Source organism: Bos javanicus, chromosome 8 (assembly GCF_032452875.1).
Source record: "Bos javanicus breed banteng chromosome 8, ARS-OSU_banteng_1.0, whole genome shotgun sequence".
Lineage (NCBI taxonomy): Eukaryota > Metazoa > Chordata > Mammalia > Artiodactyla > Bovidae > Bos > Bos javanicus.
In genome coordinates, this window is record NC_083875.1 from 9323056 (window position 1) to 9342732 (window position 19677).

Genomic DNA, 19677 nt, shown 5'->3' on the forward strand with positions numbered 1-19677 from the left:
CTTGAGAGTCCCTTGGATTGCAAGGAGATCCAACCAGGCCATTCTAAAGGAGATCAGTCCTGGGTGTTCTTTGGAAGGAATGATGCTAAAGCTGAAACTCCAGTACTTTGGCCACCTCATGTGAAGAGCTGACTCATTGGAAAAGGCTCTGATGCTGGGAGGGATTGGGGGCAGGAGGAGAAGGGGACGACAGAGGATGAGATGGCTGGATGGCATCACTGACTCAATGGACGTGAGTTTGAGTGAACTCTGGGAGTTGGTGATGGACAGGGAGGTCTGGAGTGCTGCAATTCATGGGGTCGCAAAGAGTCAAACACGACTGAGTTAAAGATAACCAGGTATCTCAAATTAAGGAATTTGGCACTTTTCTATATGGAAGATGCAAGAGTCTGGGCTCACTGTAATCACTCATTTCATATGCATCTCACCTACCTGGGGCTAGTATCCTATGTTTTCTTATCCTAGATTTCCTCAGGGCTCACTGTAGAGAGTGGCTGCAGCCTAATGGTTACTAGATGGCAGATAATCTTTTCCTTCCTGAGTTACCTCAAGGTTCACCAGCTCACCTTAGTCGGCTGTGGTTGCAGCCACTAATAACTGTGACATCCTTTGTTTACTGATACGGCCAGGAAAATTCCATTCTCACAACCTAGACTTGCAACTGGCATCTGAGGCGGGGGTGGTCTTGTGGCGTTGAGTCTCGAACCTGTGGGGTCTGCACTGACTCCAAGTACTATCTGAATTGAGATAAACTGTATAGAATTTGTCCCTCATGCCTGGCTTTTTTTTCTGTGGAAAAACTTTAGCTAAAGAATAAGTTTAATCAGCAAAGTGAGAACTTGCAGAAACAAAGGAAAGTAGTCAAAGGAGATAAAATAATAATAATGTAGCAATTAAGCAAAGTCAAGGACCTCTCGTTCCTCCTCAAGGACTATGGATGATATGCTGAACCATCTCCTGTGAGCTGTTGTATAGAAATTGAAACCCCCACCATGGGGAGAAGTTAACTACTGATGACCAGACTGTAGCCATGACAGAAGCTGCCACAGTTCTGAGAACTGGCCTTAGGGAAATGGGAGCAAACTGACCCTAGGACTAAAGAGTAACTGTGCGTAAAAACAATCAAGATAATGCTGGTCAGACCTCTGATGGCCAATTTCAAGATGACTATCAGAGTTGACTGTGCTGTTTCTGCATGTAGCCCCCTCCTTCTGACTATAAAATCTCTTGCCCCCAGTGGTCTTGTGTGCATGTGTAGGGTGAGGGGAAGGTCAGCCTTTGGACAGATGTCTGCCCTCTCCCCAGGTTGCCAGCCTCCAAAATAAAGCAAACTTTCCTTTCCGCCTACCTGGCCCCTTTATTGGCTTTTGAGCGGTGAGCAGCTAGACCTGGGTTTGGTCACAATAGCAGGCTTTGGGATCCGCTTCCAGAGAATATGAAAACTCACCCAAAGACCCAGAGCCTTTTAATGCTCAAGCAGACACTAGAACACACGCCTCCTCAAGAGACTCACAGTCATGGATGGGGGAGTGGGTGCAGACAAGTGTGCCTGAGATGGTGTCCCCCTAGTCCCTGCTGCAGAGAGAAGGCAGACGGGCAGGGAGCCGGCTGTGTGGACGCTCCTGAGCCTGGCTGCCCCGCGGCCCCTGCTTCCTCCTGACCCCGGGCTTACTGTGACGTCACCCAGGACCAGCCCTGCCATGCGTTTGTGATGGCCGCCACCGAAGCAGCCACGGCTGGCATTTTGTCAGCTTTGGCTCGGGGCCCAGGTTGGAAAATTCTGGACTGGAATGAAAAGAAAATGCTCCAGCTTCTAATTCCACTGCTCATGGCACTCAAGGGACGTGCCCAGGAAACTTCAGGTTTGTGCCAGGCTGAGCCAGAGCAGAGGGTGGGCGGATGCCTGCACCCTCTTACCTGGCTCCTGTAGAGCTGATTTAGAGGCCAGAGGGGGTGCAGAGTTGGAGCAAATGGCTCAGGAAATTAGGAGATTACAGCAGATGAATCAAAGTAGATGGATTGGCCTCAGTGAATACACCAGTTAAAATGATCCTGCAGGGTCTGGACCCAGAGATCTGGAAGAATAGAGCCATTAAGAAGCTATGTCAAAGGGTGGGGGTGGCAATGGGGGTGGAGAAGTTTCACAGGCTGGTTGACTCCAGCCTGTTCCAGCAGAGGTCAAGCGGCTCAAAAGAAGCAGCCCCCTGTCTTCCCCTTCCCCTGCCTGGGCCATGGGCTTTTGTCCTTTGAGCTGTGGCTAGTGTGGGACTCCATAGGCTTTTTTTGTTTCCACTTTGTTTACAATGGTTTGCACTGTGAGGAACTCCAGAACAGGCTGTGTCTGTGATTTCTCAGTGTCTTCTTACACTCTGATACAACTATAACGCCATCGTCTGAAAATCCTCAAAGTTTGCTGCCTGAGTTTCAGCTCTTCTCATTTAAGCATAATGATTTTTTTTTCCTTTAAAAAATGTAGTTTGGTCAATGTCAGTGTACATCAGGGATGGGAGTGTATGTGCAGAGTGAGAGTGTGTGTGTAAGTGTATTGACAAGCCATCTTTCCTCCAACTCATTTTAAAGTTATTTGACGATTCCAACAAAGCAACAGGAATATCACATCTTAAAACTTAAACCACAAACCCAGTTTTATTTGGAACTGCTGTGTTTTATTGAAAATATCTAAATATATTAAGAAGAGTCTGAGTCATCTGGCAGAACGGTGGTGTAGCTGTGATAAATGAGTGTCTGTATAAGGGAACTGGAATATAGAGCATTCATCCAGGGCTTGAAAACAATTAGGGATGGGTTTCAGGCTGAAGTATCACAGGAGATGAACAGCCAATGGAAATCCTTGATGGCAAAGTCTCTGAGGATTGCATGCTCGTAAGGTAGTAGAGTACCAGTGAGTTCCCATGGAGTCTAGCCTAAGGAAGATATATAAAGTGTATATTAGAACAGAGCCTGCATCTTTTGGCACAAAGGGCTGTGTCCCGAGAAGCAACTCCGAAGGCCAATTTCACTGCTTTCAGTGATTCTAGAATCAGAATGCCTGGTCCTAGCCCTTACTAGCTGTATGGCACTAGCACAGGGGTGTGGGTTTGATTCCTGGTCAGGGAGCCAAAATCCCACATGCCTTGTAACAACAAACTGAAATATAAAATGGAAGCAATCCTGTAATAAATTCAATAAAAACTTTAAAAAAGGTCCATGTCAATGAGAAATAATAATTTAAAAAAAGAACAAGAACAACTGACTTGAAGGGAAGTGTGATATTCTGACAGTGGCTGCTGCTGCTAAGTCACTTCAGTTGTGTCTGACTCTGTGCCACCCCGTAGACGGCAGCCCACCAGGCTCCTCCATCCGTGGGATTCTCCAGGCAAGAAGAGTGGAGTGGGTTGCCATTGCCTTCTCCTCTGACAGTGGAGGAGGAGTTAAAAAAAAAAAAGCGCTAGTTTCTGGAAAGTAACATCTCCAAAAATAAATATCTACTAATTTATTGTCATAAACTCAGTTTACTCAGCAAACTATATTCATTTAGTTTTGAACATTTTGTCAGCATTTGACATGAAGTGAATGATGATCATTTGTTCAAGTGCTCCTAGTTGTAGAGTTTTCATTAGTCTTTGACTGAAATATTAAATTAATTCAACCATTGCAACCACTGACCTGATCTGTTCTTAAACATGGTGGCAACAAACCCAGAAGATTTCATAGGTAAAATCTGAATGAAGGATTCAAGCAGTGGACTCTGATTTAGTTTAAATCTCTTAAGAACAAACATTTGTCTCAAATGCTATATCTGAGGCAGCCAGAGTATCTAGAAGGATGCCTACTACTGAGTATCAACTTTAAGAAGCAAAACTGAAATAAGCTTGGGGCATTGGCGAGAGCTGTGCTGAGATATTGCCACATATTCATGCTAAATGCCCTTTAGAGCACAAGGGGAGTATGCATCCAAATGTGTGTGCTCACCTGAGAGTTTAAGAAGTTCTCAGGAGGTGGAGGAGATGGTGGGGAGGAGAAAAAGGAGACCAAGAGCAGAGGTGAGAGAAAGGGACCCTTCACTCTCTGATTATTTTTATTTTTTGCAGTTTTTAAAAAAATTTATTGAAGTATAATTAATTTACAATGTGTTAGTTTCAGAAAGTGAAGAACTAAAGAGCCTCTTGATGAAAGTGAAAGAGGAGAGTGAAAAAGTTGGCTTAAAGCTCAACATTCAGAGAACGAAGATCATGGCATCCGGTCCCATCACTTCATGGGAAATAGATGGGGAAACAGTGGAAACAGTGTCAGACTTTATTTTTCTGGGCTCCAAAATCACTACAGATGGTGACTGCAGCCATGAAATTAAAAGATGCTTGCTCCTTGGAAGGAAAGTTATGACCAACCTAGATAGCATATTAGAAAGCAGAGACATTACTTTATCAACAAAGGTCCGTCTAGTCAAGGCTATGGTTTTTCCAGTAGTCATGTATGGATGTGAGAGTTGCACTGTAAAGAAAGCTGAGTGCTGAAGAATTGATGCTTTTGAACTGTGGTGTTGGAGAAGACTCTTGTGAGTCCCTTGGACTGCAAGGAGATCCAACCAGTCCATTCTGAAGGAAATCAGTCCTGGGTATTCATTGGAAGGACTGATGTTGAAGCTGACACTTCAATATTTTGGCCACCTGATGTGAAGAGCTGACTCTTTTGAAAAGACCCTGATGTTGGGAAAGATTGAAGGTGGGAGGAAAAGGGGACGACAGAGGATGAGATGGTTAGATGGCATCACCAACTCATTGGACATGAGTTTGGGTAAACTCTGGGAGCTGGTGATGGACAGGGAGGCCTGGTGTGCTGCGGTTCATGGGGTCACAAAGAGTTGGACACAACTGAGCAACTGAACTGAACTGAGTTTCAGGTGTACAGAAAAGTCGATCAGTTACACATATACAAACATCCACTTTTTTAAAAAGATTCTATTGGTGATAATTTCTGAGAAAGTTTCCCTGGTGGTTCAGATGGCAAAGGGTCTGCCTCCTGCAACGCAGGAGACCTGGGTTCAATCCCTGGGTCGGGAAGATCCCCTGAAGAAGGAAATGTCTACCCACTCCAGTATTCTTGCCTGGAGAATCCCATGGACAGAAGAACCTGGCAGGCTACAGTCCATGGGGTCACAAGGAGTTGGACACAACTGAGCAACTAACACTCTTCCTATATAGGTCATTACAAAGTATTGAGCAGAGTTCCCTGTGCTATATACAATAGGTTCTTACTAGTCATCTATTTTGTATATAGTAGTGTGTGTATGTCAATCCCAGTCTCTCAATTTAGCCCTCTCTCCTCCTCTCCCCTGGTAATCATAAGTTTGCTTTCTACATCTGTGATTCTGTTTATTTTTTTTTGTAAATAAGTTCATTTTTACCCATTTTTAAAGATTTCACATATAAGCGATACTATATGATATTTGTCTCTCTGTGTCTGACTTACTTCACTCAGTATGCCAGTCTCTAGGACCATCTATGTTGCTGCAAATGCAATGATTTGTTCTTTTTTATGGCTGAGTAATAGTTCATGTCTGGATTCCAAAATTTGGGGGCAATATGAAAACTAGGGGCAAGAGATAAGAAATATTTGTCCTGAATCAACCAAAGATGACTCCTGGGTATTGATGAGAAGGATTAGAGCAAACGATACAGCTAAATTGGCTGAGGAGGGACTCCAGAGATTACTGATGTTCTTATGCCATGTAAAGGCAATCATGACAGATGGACATGGACAGACTCCTTAGAGAAAAGCTCCTTGATGCTGGGAAGGATTGAAGGCAAGAGGAGAAGTGGACGACAGAGGATGGGATGGTTGGATGGCATCACCAACTCAACGGACATGAGTTTGAATAAACGCCGGAGTTTGTTGGACAGGGAGGCCTGGTGTGCTGCAGTCCATGGGGTCACAAAGAGTCAGACACAACTGAGTGACTGAACTGAGTAACTTTTTAGCAAAAGGAATGAATTTATAAGCACATAAGGGAAAAATCATACAGGAATAGTTTTGACTCAGCAACAAATTTTAATTTCCTGAACATCAAAGACAAAAGAAATGACAAATTGGGTTAAGTCCTTATAGTATTTTTTTCAGCTAAAGAATTATCATCTTTAATGTCTAAATAGCTTTTTTACAAAACGATATGTACATATCATACCTAAGCTCCTTCCACTTACCTGCCCCCCAACCAGCACTCCACCTGTACCCAGGAAGGGTGCTGTAGCCCAGCTGCTCTCTGGAGAGGTGTTTCCTGCGTGGAGAGCAATCAGTTCAGTGCTAAGCTTCATGTCTGACTCTTTGCAATCCCATGGACTGTAGGCTGCCAGGCTCCTCTGTCCATGGGATTCTCCAGGCAAGAATACTGGAGTGGGTAGCCATTTCCTACTCCAGGGGATCTTCCCGACCCAGGGATCGGACCTATGTCTCTTTTATCTCTGGCATTGGCAGGCAGATTCTTTACCTCTAGCACCACCTGGAAAGCATCTCTGGGTAGCAATGCAGACTGGCAAACCTCTCTCTTCCCTTGTGTGGCAAACCTATGTTCTCCAGTGAATTCTGAATCCCAACCTGGGGGAGGGACTCCCTTGCCAAGTTTGGTCCTTCTTTTCTTCCCTAACCCTGGGGTATTCTTGGAGTCCTCTAGACTCTTTGTATTAAATAGTTACTCCTCTGTTATCCTTTATAACTCTTTTTTAAAAAGATTTTTTTTTAATGTGGAACATTTTTAAAACCTTTATTGAATTTGTTACAGGAGTGTTTCTGTTTCATGTTTTGGATTTTTGGCCATGAGATATGTGGGACCTTAGCTTCCCGATCAGGGGTCAAACCTGCTCCTTCCTGCGTTGGAAAATGGAGTCTTAACCAGGGGACTGCCAGGGAAGTCCCTCATCTATAATTCTTTCTTTTTAATTAATTAATTAATTTTAATTGGGGGCTAATTACTTACAATATTGTGGTGGTTTTTGCCACACACTGACATCAATCAGTCATGGGTGTACATGTGTCCCCCCATCCCAAAACCCCTCCCACCTCCCTCCCCATCCCATCCCTCAGGGTCGTTCCAGTGCACCAGCCCTGAGCGCCCTGTTTCATGCATCAAACTTGGACTGATCATCTATTTCACATATGGTAGTATACATGTTTCAATGCTATTCTCTCAAATCATCTCACCCTCACCTTCTCCCACAGAATCCAAAAGTCTGTTCTTTACATCTGTGTCTCTTTTGCTGTCTTGCATATAGGATCGTCATTACCATCTTTCTAAATTCCATATATATGCATTAATCTGCTGTATTCATGTTTTTTCTTTCTAACTTACTTCACTCTGTGTAATAGGCTCCAGTTTCATCCACCTCATTAGAACTGACTCAAATGTAGTATTTTTAATAGCTGAGTAATATTCCATTGTGCATATGTACCACAACTTCCTTATCCATTCATCTGCAGATAGACATCTAAGTTGCTTCCATGTCCTGGCTATTATAAACAGTGCTGTGATGAACACTGGGGTACACGTGTCTCTTTCAATTCTGATTTCCTCAGTATGTATGCCCAGAAGTGAGATTGCTGGATCATAAGGCAGTTCTGTTTCCAGCTTTTCAAGGAATCTCCACACTGTTCTCCATAGTGGCTGTACTAGTTTGCATTCCCACCAACAGTGTAAGAGGGTTCTCTTTTGTCCACACCCTCTCTAGCGTTTATTGCTTGTAGACTTTTTGATGGCAGCCATTCTGACTGGCATGAGATGGTGCCTCATTGTGGCTCTGATTTGCGTTTCTCTGATCATGAGCGATGTAATTCTTGATAGTAAGCTTTTCCTGTCCCAGCCCTGCATAGTCTGTTTCCTGAATGGACCCTGCACATCTTTGCACTTTTCTGCTGCCATTCCAACAACTTGACAGCTCCTGCTGTATCGCCACCCTGACCTTCCCAGATCTCACAGCTCCTCTTGAATGTGAGGGACAAAGAGTACAGGGGGTGTGTTTGACTGGAGTGGTCTGAGGTCTGTCCTCTCTGCACCAGCCCACTTCACTCAGTTCTATCCCAGCAGTCTCTGCTGGGAACGCGTGATAAGGATTTCTTAGCGCTTCTCCTGGACCAAGCGTTCTTTCTTTTCCCTTTCAGATGAAGTTCACTGTGGCTACAGACCCAAGTTTTCAAACTCAACCGTGCTACAAGCTCACGAACTGTTGAACGTCCAGGATGGCGAGTTCCCATGGCAAGTGAGTATCCAGATCTCGCAGAAACACCTCTGTGGAGGCTCAATCATACATCGGTGGTGGGTTCTGACCGCTGCACACTGCTTCCCAAGAACCTTGTAAGTTTCTGAGGCGTTGTCTTACTTTACGTCAGGTTTCCTCGATGTATTGCCTGGGCTGGGTAGCTTAGTGGGTTACTACATGACACATGTGAAGCCATGGGCTCTACCCCAAGTGTGTGTCCACTGGATTTGTACCGAAAGGTATCTGCTCTATACTTACTCTCTCAAGCTAACCAGATCCAAACATTGGCTGCTAGTTGTGACTATGCGCCCAGTATAGGAAAATCAGTACAAAGCTTCCCCTCCCCTGCCTGCCCTCTGTGTAGACCACCACTGTATTCACTCACTGTACACATACAGGCTACCACATGCTGTTTTAAGTGATGACAATACGGTAGTCCGCAAGACAGTCAAGTCTCCAGTTGTCAAGGAGTTCACAGTCCAGTTTCTTGGGTGGATTCACCCCACTGTCTTCTGTGGGAAAGTCTCCTTGAGCTGACTGTTCACTAGCCCAGAGTTTTGCCTGAGTTTAGACCCCTGACTTCTGCCACTCTGATCTCTAGCCTCTCTTCGGCCACTGTACACCCAATGCTTTGGACTTCTCAGTATTCAACTCTAAACTCTACTGTTTACAAAGTGTTAAAGTGTTAGTCACTCAGTTGTGTTCGACTCTTTGTGACCCCATGGACTGTAGCCCACCAGGCTCCTCCATCCATGGAATTCTCCAGGCAAGAATACTGGAGTGGATAGACATTTCCTTCTCCAGGGGAATCTTCCTGACCCAGAGGGATGGAACCTGGGTCTCCTGCATTGCAGGCAGATTCTTTACCGTCAGAGCCACCAGGTGTTAATAAATGTGCCTGTAAGTGAGAAATGCAATATGACTATTATTATATTGTAGTTTGTAGTTATTATATTCATTCTTTAGGTTAGAAATGACCTTGGAAAACATCACTGTGGTCATGGGATCCAGAACACTCAAGGACTCCCGCCTGGAGAGAAAGCAAGTGCAGAAGATAATTATTCACAAAGATTATGAACCACCTCACCTGGACAGCGACCTCTCCCTGTTGCTGCTTGCCACACCAGTACAATTCAATAACTTCAAAATGCCCATCTGCCTGCAGAAGAAGGAGAAGATCTGGGGCCGCTGCTGGATGACAGAGTGGGTGATGGCTCCTTCATATGGTATGTACCTTCCCTTCTGAACCCAGAAAATTTATGCCTAAATGTCTAGCCCCAGGCTAGACAGCATGATGCTTTGGAAGACTCAGGTCAGAATTATGGCCTCACCACTCTCGCTTTGTGATTCTGACCTAGCTCCCCCAGATTATTTTCTTTCATGTTTTCTCATCTGTAGAATGACAAGACTGCAGCCTTCAAATACCCTGTGTGGATTAAATTAAGTGAGATTATACATGTAAGGTCCTTACCATCAATACAAGCCTGGAACATCAGTTCAGTTCAGTTCAGTCGCTCAGTCGTGTCCGACTTTTGCGACCCCATGAATCACAGCACGCCAGGCCTCCCTGTCCATCACCAACTCCTGGAGTTTACTTAAACTCATGTCCATCGAGTCAGTGATGCCATCCAGCCATCTCATCCTCTGTTGTCCCCTTCTCCTCCTGCCCCCAATCCCTCCCAGCATCAGGGTCTTTTCCAATGAGTCAACTCTTCGCATGAGGTGGCCAAAGTACTGGAGTTTCAGCTTCAGCATCAGTCCCTCCAATGGAACATAGACGAACCTAAATGCACGGGAGTGATGGTGATTTCTTTCGGAGCCCAGAAGCACTGTAGAAAGAAAGCTTGGATTCTTCCCTCCTAGGTGGTTTTACAAGCACATCTCCCCAAATGTTTATCATCAGATGAAGCTCATGTAGACTTCCCTGGTGGCTCAGATGGTAAAGAACCCACCTGCCAATGCAGGGGACAAAGGAGATGCGGGTTTGATCCCTGGGTAGGGAAGATCCCCTGGAGGAGGGCATTGCAACCCACTCCAGTATTCTTGCCTGAAGAATCCCATGCACAGAGGAGCCTGGTGGGCTCCATGCGGTTGCAAATAGTTGGACACGACGGAGTGGCAACACTTTCACTAGACCACCATCCTGAGACGACTCTGAGACAGTGATTCCCCAAGCAAGCACAGTCCTCCGCTACATCCAGGCTGACTAGACAGGGATGCCGGAAGGGGATGAGCAGGATCCTCTTGGATCCGGGTTGTTTCTTTCCTTCGAGATGGCACCTTTAGGTATGCCATCCTCCTGGCCTCTCCACTGGCCTGGCAGAAGTGGGTACAGAAGTTAGGCTGTTATGAACCTCTGCACAAGGCAAAGCCTGGCTGTGAAGAGATGGTGGGGTCACTGAGAAAGCTCTTTCCATACTCACCTGGCAGAGGCTGGGGTGAGGGTTTGGTAGGCTGCTTCCAGAGGGAGTGAGCTTCCCAATGGGAAGCAGAGATAAGCAGAGATGGAGAAACCACTCCTGGGAGATGGTGGAGAGGAGATTGAGTGGGCATTGGGTTAGGTCACTCTAAGTCTGTGATGGTCTGAGTGTCTACATGCTTGCCAGGGCCTCCACCCTCGTCACTTGTGGGTCCATCCCTCTCCGTGGTGGAGCAGTGCTCATCCTTACTCTGCTGCTGCTGCTGCTAAGTCGCTTCAGTTGTCTGACTCTGTGCAACCCCAGAAACGGCAGCCCACCAGGCTCCCCTGTCCCTGGGATTCTCCAGGCAAGAACACTGGAGTGGGTTGCCATTTCCTTCAATGCAGGAAAGTGAAAAGTGAAAGTGAAGTCGCTCAGTCGTATCTGACTCTTAGCAACCCCATGGACTGCAGCCTGCCAGGCTCCTCCGTCCATGGGATTTTCCAGGCAAGAGTACTGGAGTGGGGTGCCACTGCCTTCTCCGCATCCTCACTCTAGCTTCCTCATTTTGCTAGACCGAAAGGACAACTTCAACATGTACCTGCAGAAGCTGAGAGTGGTGCAGATTACCTGGAGAGATTGCAGCCAGAGGGTAGACCACCTCTCCAGGAACATGCTTTGCGCCTGGCAAGAACTGGGCACCAAAGGCAACTGCCAGGTACTCAGCCCCCATCTCAGCTCCAACCTCCACATGCCCCACCACGTTCTGGGTTCCCAGGAGGGAGACAAGGAGGGAAGCCCTAGCCCAGGGGTCCCCAACCTCTGGGCCATGGACAGGAGGTGAGCTGTGGGTGAGTGAGCCAAGCCCCATGTGTATTTACAGCTGCTCCCCATCACTCTTATTACTGCCTGAGCTCCGCCTCCTATCAGATCAGTGGCAGCATGATAAATGTAATGTGCTTGAATTATCACCAAACCACCCTCCAACTGGGTCCAGGGAAAAACTGTCTTCCACAAAACAGCTCCCTGGTGCCAAAAAGGTTGGATACCACTTCCCTGACCCATGCCACTAGGACCCTCTCACTCTGCACTCTAGTTAGAGGTGCTGTTGATTGCTCTAGACTGTTCCTTCTCTCTTTTCTCATTCTTAGGGAGACAGTGGGGCACCTATGGTCTGTACTATGCATGGAAGCCGGAGGCTCTTCCAAGTGGGTGTGTTCAGTTGGGGCATACGATCTGGCTTCAGGGGGAGGCCTGGTATGTTTGTGTCTGTGGCTCAATTTCTTCCATGGATCCAGGAAGAAACAGAAAAGGAGGGGAAAGCCTACACCTTCTCAGGAACTCAGAGAAGCAGCTCCCTGCATCGTGTTCTGTGGTACCCCATATGGTTTGGATTGGGGGTCTCAAGTACAGCTTACCAGCATGTTTACTGGTGATAAATCAGGTCACTAAGCTTCAGATCCATACTATCTTCTCCTCCGTTCTCCCCACCCATCCTTACACAAGTACCTTTGAAGCATTCCAGGGTTTCTCTGTTAGACCCTGGAAGATAGACATGGAGTCTGTGATCCCAAATCTCACAGGAGCTATTGCTTGTGCTGCTTTGAGTTGGGATGTCAAGATCAGTGAATCCCACGGACATCAACACGTTGCCTTACTTCTGTTCTACTATAACCAATTGATCAGAAGTTGTGCCAAGTGGAAAACCATGTGAGGAATAACTAGTCATTTAGTGAGTTATGGGTGGTTAGGTGGCAGAAGCTTTGTGGGCAAGGCAGACACATCCATATACAGATTAATGTCTATTTCTATGATGAAAAATTACTGCCTACTCCAAAAGGGAAGAAGTCAAGTATGACTGACCTTCCACAAGATGGGTTACACGTCTGACCATCCTCAGCCTATGGATGATGGCCATAACAGGGTACCCTGAGGGTGCTGAGCCTCCGTATGGAGTTGTACTTTTCAATGCCTAATTTAACACCGTATCCTCGTGACTCAATTAAGGGATGGAGTTAGAGGATCAGTGAGCAGGTCACATTTAATAAATTCATCCTGACATTCCTACCCAAGATTTTGTACTCCTTCTTTTATATTTTACAAAGAATTCCATTTAATGTAGGCCATCTCTTATCCGGGGTTTTAGTCTGTCAACTAAACAAACAGAGCTACTTCTAGCTGTGCCAGGTTACTCATTAGAATACAGATTTTCTCTAAAGTGCTCTCAGACTGATACATTTGGTCCAATCATTTATTACTTTATCCTCTGCCTAATTCTTTTAGAGGGCTTTCCTGATGGCTCAGTGGTAAAGAATCCACCTGCTAATGCAAGAGACATGGGTTTGATTCCTGGGCAGGAAGATCCCCTGGGTAAGGAAATGGTAACCCATTCCAGTATTCTTGTCTGGAAAATCCCAAGGACAGAGGAGCCTGATGGACAGTCCGGGGTCACAAAAGAATTGGACATGACTGAGCATTTTAACAACTCCTTTAGAGTCTCTTCTCACACATAATCCTCAAGTGTCTACAAATATGCATCAGCGGAAGGTTGCAGGTCTGTTATTGTGGATAATATCTTCTCCTGGGTCAGATTTACCTGATCCCATATGAAGGATATTGGGATGACTTCACTTATGGTTCTGGCTGCCATAGGAGGTCGTAAGGATGGGTCATGGGGGAGAACCCAGTATCGTGTACGTATATATGCTTAGTCGATCAGTTGTGTCCAGTTTTCTGCAGCCCCAAGGACTGTAGCCTGCCAGTCTCCTCTGCCCATGAAATTTTCCAGGCAAGAATACTGGAGTGGGTTGCTGTTTGCTACTCCAGGGGATCTTCCCAACCCAGGGATGGTGAACCCATGTCTCCTGCATTGGCAGGAGCATTCTTTACCACCAGAGCCACCTGGGAAGTCCCCAGCATCTTCTGGGAAAGTAATTTCAGTTAAGTCATTACAAAGTCTTCATGGAGAGGAGACTAGCCTCCCAAGAATGGGGTAGAAGGACTGCTTCTAACAGGAATGGAAGTTCAGTGAGATTTTGAGGTATTTTATTTTTATTTTATTCTTTTTTGGCTGCACCACACAGCATTCAGGATCTTAGTTCCCCAACCAGAGATTGAGTCTGTACCCTCTGCCTTGGCATCAAGGAGTCTTTACCACTGGATAGCCAGGGAATTCCCAGATTTGAGGTTTTAAAGTACACTAACTCATTTTAATCCATCCAAACATTCCACTGTAATTTTCTTGGTCACCTTCTTCTCCAATTAATCACCGTTTATGTATGGACCTAATGAAGTTGTGAATTCAAGTTATGTTGTCATTCTGCCACCTGCAGGACCAACCCTGGGTCTAATTTTTGATGCAATAGATAAAGAGATTCCTTTAGGGCAGTTGTAGAAACTTCTCTGGTTGTTGGATAATGCCTTTGAGTTGACAATGTAAAACTCCAATATTATTGTTCTTTCTTTCCCTGTAAACTTGCCACCGTATTTGGTAATAGTAGCTCTTGTACTTATCTCTTCCACCAGAAAATTCTATTGCAAATGTCACTTGTTCTCCTCTAACAGGATTCTAAGAATGACAGGTAATAATTTGAGAAACTGTTTTGACATTGCATACCCTGGTCTCCCAGAATCCCATTTTCCATCAGCAAAGAGGTCATTATTCCCTTCAAATCAAATTAGGCCTGACAAGAAATCTTAGATTCCCATCTGTGCAGTTGTATTTCCTGAAACCACATTCAATACCAAATAACTATATCAGTCAGGATTCTATCAGGAAAATAGAAAATAACCTATATATCTCAAGCCGAAAGGGATTTAGTACATAGAGATGGATGCTTACAGAACCATTAAAAGGGCTTGAGTGCAAAGGCCAAGAAAAACAGTTGCTTGCTTTGTGAAGCTCAGTAGGCCTCAGGAATGATAATAACTCACTGCTAATCATCTTATGATTCTCTTCAGCATTAATGTAACAATTTGCGGAAGGACACCCAAACTTAAAGGCCAAACCTCCCAACTGTCTTCTGCTGAAATCTTCATGCCTGTGTACAGCTGCTAAGGAAAACTGTTTCTCTTGGTCTCCTGCCTTCTAAAACTCGCCTGAGGATCTAAATCTGAAGCCTGCTGGGACTCTGAGCAATGTGAGCAGCTTTCAGCATCTAAAATTCTTAGGAGAGTTTAGAAAGGCAGAGATGGAGCTGAGCATCAAGACACAATAGCCAGCACACTGATAAACTAAATGTGGAAAGTAGAAGAACAATTCCCTCCAGTGATTGCTATGAGGATTAAATGAGCGAACACCTGCAAAGTCCTAAGCACAGTATATTATACATGCGTTAAGTGCTTGACATTTTAAGTTTTTGATTGCTGAATCATCCAGTTCAAAAGACATCCATCCTGAATACACATATTGTCAGCTGGACGGCTCAGCCATCAGCCAACCAACCAGATCAGGAATCAGGCTTGTGAAGGTCCCCATCTATGAAGGTCCTTTTTCCAGAAAGCCCTGGGTAACCTACATAACTGCCTGAGTGACCTGCTTCTCCCTTCCTGCACCCCAATTCCTGGTCATATGCTTTAAGTTAGTCAATAAAGAATGAATCTGCGAGACCCTAGACACCCTACCCTCAATGCTAATGAAAGCGAGATCCCCAGGTCTGTTATATCTTTCTCTCTCTCCCTGCAACCTGGCTGTGTGACCCCTCAGGTGTGCTGTGTACACTCCAGGACTTGGAGTAATAAATCTTATTCCTCAAAGTTCCCTGTTGGGGTTCCCTGGTGGCTCATTGGTAAAGAATCTGCCCACCAATGCAGAGACACGGGTTCAATCCCTGGTCCAGGAAGATCCCACATGCCTCAGAGCAACTAAGCCCACACGCCACAACTATTGAGCCTGTGCTCTAGAGCCCGGGAACCACAACGATGAGCCCATGTGCCACAACTACTGAAGCCCGTGTGCCTAGAGCCAGTGCTTCACAATGAGAGAAGCCATCACAATAAGAAGCCCTTGCATCACAACCAGAGATTAGCCCCTGCTTGCTGCAACTAGAGAAAAGCCCACGCCGCAATGAAGACCCAGCACAGCCACAAAAAAATAATTTTTTTTTAAGTTCTCTGATGGTTTTTGCTGAAGCATATCCTGCCATCCTAATGAGAACCACAAAGGCTGATCCAGCCACTCACTGGAGGAGATGTCCATGGGGGCTGGCTGCAGGTAACACGGTCTGGACGAGTGCCACCCATATTCCTAGCTGACGGCATGGCTATCAATAGGCTGAGACCAACACAAAGCCATGAAAAGCCTTACTGGGCAGTTGGCTATCTTTATCCTCTCTGAAATAAGGATGGCTCACAGCTTTCAGTTCTGTTCTTTGGGAGGGAACACTGGGATGATACTGCAGTTATTTTCCATCTGTCCCCATTTCACCAGTACAAATCCACTGGCTGTCCTTCCCTGAGTCCCAGGAGGCTGACGCCTCCAGACTGGTCACCTGGGGAGGGGGGGGCGGTGTCCCTGAATGTCACATGGCTCGTCCTTGGCATTGGGAGGCATGCACAGAGGCAGGAGGCAGGTAGGAGGAGATTGGGGGACTTCCTCGCTATCCCTTTCTGTGGGGGCCACTTGCTCCCAGGGGCAGGGTCCCTCCTTGACCTGGTTCCTGCCGGAATCTCCCCTCCACACCTGCCCTCCTCACTGGACTCCAACAACAAGGCTTCCTGTTCTTGTCCCATGGCTGACGGCTACAGCTGGTCTCTAAAATGCCCTCCTTCATCAGGACACTTTATGATGCCCACAGCCTTCCACCCCGCCATGAAAGTAGCCTCACTTCAATTTTCTGAGTGGAATTTCCTTCTGGGACCTTCTTGAATTTCTCTGCTCAAGGTTATCTTCCTAAACACCCGGGCCTGAGGTTTTGGAGCCATCCCTTTGCTTCCCCCTCAGCGGGCTAAAAGGAAATTCAGAAAGTCACAGCAGGGTTCAGCAGATGGTCAGGCCATGGGTTCACACTGAACTCAAAGACTAGACCCACCGCCCTTCCTGGCGGACGTGAGGAATTCATCCCCAGGAGCCCAGAGGCTATCAGTAACAGCAGGTCCCTTAAGGAGACAAGAGTCCCAGGTCCCGCCTCCCACCATTGTCTAAAACGGAATGCGTAAACCCAGGTCGCATCTCTGTGGCCTTGAGCTCAGAGACCCCGAGCAGCCTGTACCAAGAAAGAACTAGGGCACAGCTGAAATCCAGAAGGGAGAGGAAACAGGCGGAGATCCACGGGGAACAATGTCTATTTCTTAATCCGTCTCCTGCCCCAAATAGCTGGGCTCTCCTCCCCCACTAGTGTTTACTGTGTTCCTCTCCCTGGCAGCAGGTGCCACCAGGCCTTAAACTGGGTCACAGAGGGCGGCGAGGAGCCGACCAGGCCCTCTGGCCACATCCTCCCCTGACTTCACTCCCCAGGCTCCAGACTGCAGGGGCAGAGCCCAGACTCCAGGTGGCCCCTGCCCTCCAGGGCGTCCCGGCGGGGTCCCTGCTGCCCAGAGCCACAACCAGCGAGGGGGCCATGCTCTGTCCATCCCGTGCTGGGGCAGAGGGGCCACACTGCCCCCCACTCCCACTGCAGTCGCAGTGAGTCCCCTCAGGAACCCCTCCTCCCCAGGGCAGCCAGAACCCACACAAGGGCTCCCAACACCCTGGGGGCAGAGCTAGTGTAGAGCGTAGAGTATAAATTTCAGAATCAGAAAACAAACAAATTAAACCCCAGATTTGAAACCCCAGACCCCTGAGACACAGGGAGGGAGATGCTTGCTCAGGATAACGCAGCGGGGAAGTGGCCCAGCGCAGGCTCCAAGCACCACTGCTCACCCTCTCCACCTCTGTGGCCACGTGTCTGCCCCTCCCGTCCCGACCCCGCCCCTCCCGTCCGACCCCGCCCCTCCTCCTTCCCAGGATCCCCGGCATCTGGTCCTGATGGCCCCTTTCTCTTCACAGGTTCTGTCGGAGCATGGTTTTGGCCTGTTCACCACGGACATCCGGGAGGGATAGACCTTTAACTACGTGGAGGATTACCACGAGCAGTACCTAGACAAGAACCCCAATGGGTTCTGTGACCTCGGGGGCACCGGAGTGTCCTGTGCCCTGGGTATTTATTTTGGACCCAGAATTCACATGTTGGAACCCTCGGCCCCAGCATGGCCATGTTTTCTGATGGTGACATTGAGGAAAGAATGAGCTTCCCAAGTGGTGATAATGGTAAAGAAGTCACCTGCCAATGCAGGAGACATAAGAGACCCGGTTCCATCCCTGGGTCCAGAAGAGCCCCTGGAGGAGGGCATGGCAACCCACTCCAGTATTCTTGCCTGGAGACTCCCAGGGACAGAGGAGCCTGTGGGCTACAGTCCATACAGTTGCAGAGAGTCCATCACGACTGAAGCGAGTTAGCATGGTTAGCATGCATGCCAGGAAAGAATTATGGCTAAATGAGGTCACAAGGCAGGGTTGGGGGTGGGGGGGGTGTCTCACTCACGACCTGAATCCACAGGGAGGCCATGTGGGTCAGGAGGAACTGGGTCGGCTGCCACCTGGATCTTGGACTTCCAGCCTCCAGCACTGTGAGAAGATAAATTTCTGTTGTGTAAGCCAGCGGTCTATGGCATTTCATTAGGGCAGCTCGGTTTGACCAAGCCAGAATGAAAAAGGAATCACTCCCTATGTGGTCGGCTCTTGAGGTCACAACAAAAACACTTGAAAGGAAGCAGGCAGTTGTTTTGTGGTTCACAGTGGCTTTTTGAAATGCACGAAAGCATTTTTTAAGTCTGGTCTTTGAGATATAATTTAGGAAATTACCTTTTTAAGACATATGGTTCCATGAATTCTGACAACTGCCATATGGTTGTGTAACCACCACCACAGTCAAGGCATAGCACTTTCCACCACCCCAGAAAGTTCTCTGGTGCCCCTGGGAACCCGCCCCTGCCCCAAATCGCAGCCTCTGGTGACAGTTGGTGTGCTCTCTCTGCCTGTCTGTGCAGCATATGGAAGGCAGTAGCTAGCTAGCCTCTTCAACTTAGCAGAAGGCCTTGGAGGTTCCTGTGGTCAGTGGCCTGTTCCTTTTCATTATTCATGGCTGTTACTGTTGTCTGGACGGACCACTGATAGACAGGTAGGGTGCTGTTTTTAAGTCAGTCGTGTCCGATTGTTTTGTGACTGTATGGACTGTTGCCCACCAGGCTCCTCTGTCCATGGGATTCTCCAGGCAAGTATACTGGAGTGGGTTGCCATTTCCTTCTCCAGGGGATGTTCCCGACCCAGGGATCAAACCAGCATCTCCTGCATTTACAGGTGGATTCTTAACTGCTAAGCCACCAGGGAAACCCATGTAGGGTGCTAGTTTTTAGTAATTATTTATAAAAACACCATAAGCATTACGTACCACACCACACATGTCTTAGTGTGGACATGTGTCTTCCTGCAGTGGTGTTTTGATAAAAATGTGAATTCGTGCATACATGTGCTGGGATATTGGGAATTCTTGGGGATCTGAATGACAGTTGTGCACATGCTGTGTTCACCTGTTCAGAAGTTCAGGGCCAGCCATGGAAGCTATGTATATAAGCCAGGTGACCTTGGGAATCCTTTATTTATGCCCTGTTCCACCGTGTATGAACACGTGCCCTCCCGGGCCCCTAAGTTTGCAAACACTTAAAGCTGCAATGAAATATTTCTCTCTGCTGAGCCCATATTCATGTTGTTTTCCAAAGAACAGAGATAAGAGGCTGTGTCTCCCATTTCAGGCCCCCTCCTGGCAGAGAAAAGATTTGAGTTAGGTTGATGAATTCTAATGTAGGACTCTGAGCCTGTGCTCGCTCCACTGTGTCACCTGATTTGTTAGGATCAGCAGTCTTGGGTCCCTTCTGAAGAATACCTTCAGCTCTGTTTTTTCCTGCTGCATCAGTGAATCTGAGACGCCTTGATTTACAGCTGGTGTGGAATCCTTCCACTCTGCTACCTGCCACCTCGCCAGTTCCACACTGACCTC

The 19677-nt window shown here is 47.1% G+C and overlaps 1 protein-coding gene and 1 long non-coding RNA gene across 2 annotated transcripts; one reads left to right on the forward strand and one right to left on the reverse strand.

The window, feature by feature from the left end:
• Positions 1-1412: 1412 nt before the first annotated feature.
• PRSS51 (serine protease 51) lies at positions 1413-12699 on the forward strand. Its single transcript, XM_061425036.1, is given in 6 exon segments — positions 1413-1862; positions 8149-8246; positions 9213-9472; positions 11221-11363; positions 11797-12033; positions 12035-12699. Coding segments are annotated over 5 exon segments (723 nt in total). The 5' UTR covers positions 1413-1862; positions 8149-8226; the 3' UTR covers positions 12098-12699.
• Positions 2622-19605, reverse strand: LOC133252440 (uncharacterized). The gene is made up of 4 exons (XR_009737928.1): positions 19519-19605; positions 18169-19440; positions 6201-6274; positions 2622-2924 (listed from the first exon to the last, which is right to left on the reverse strand). It is a non-coding gene; the product is annotated as an uncharacterized LOC133252440 (long non-coding RNA).
• Positions 19606-19677: the final 72 nt, after the last annotated feature.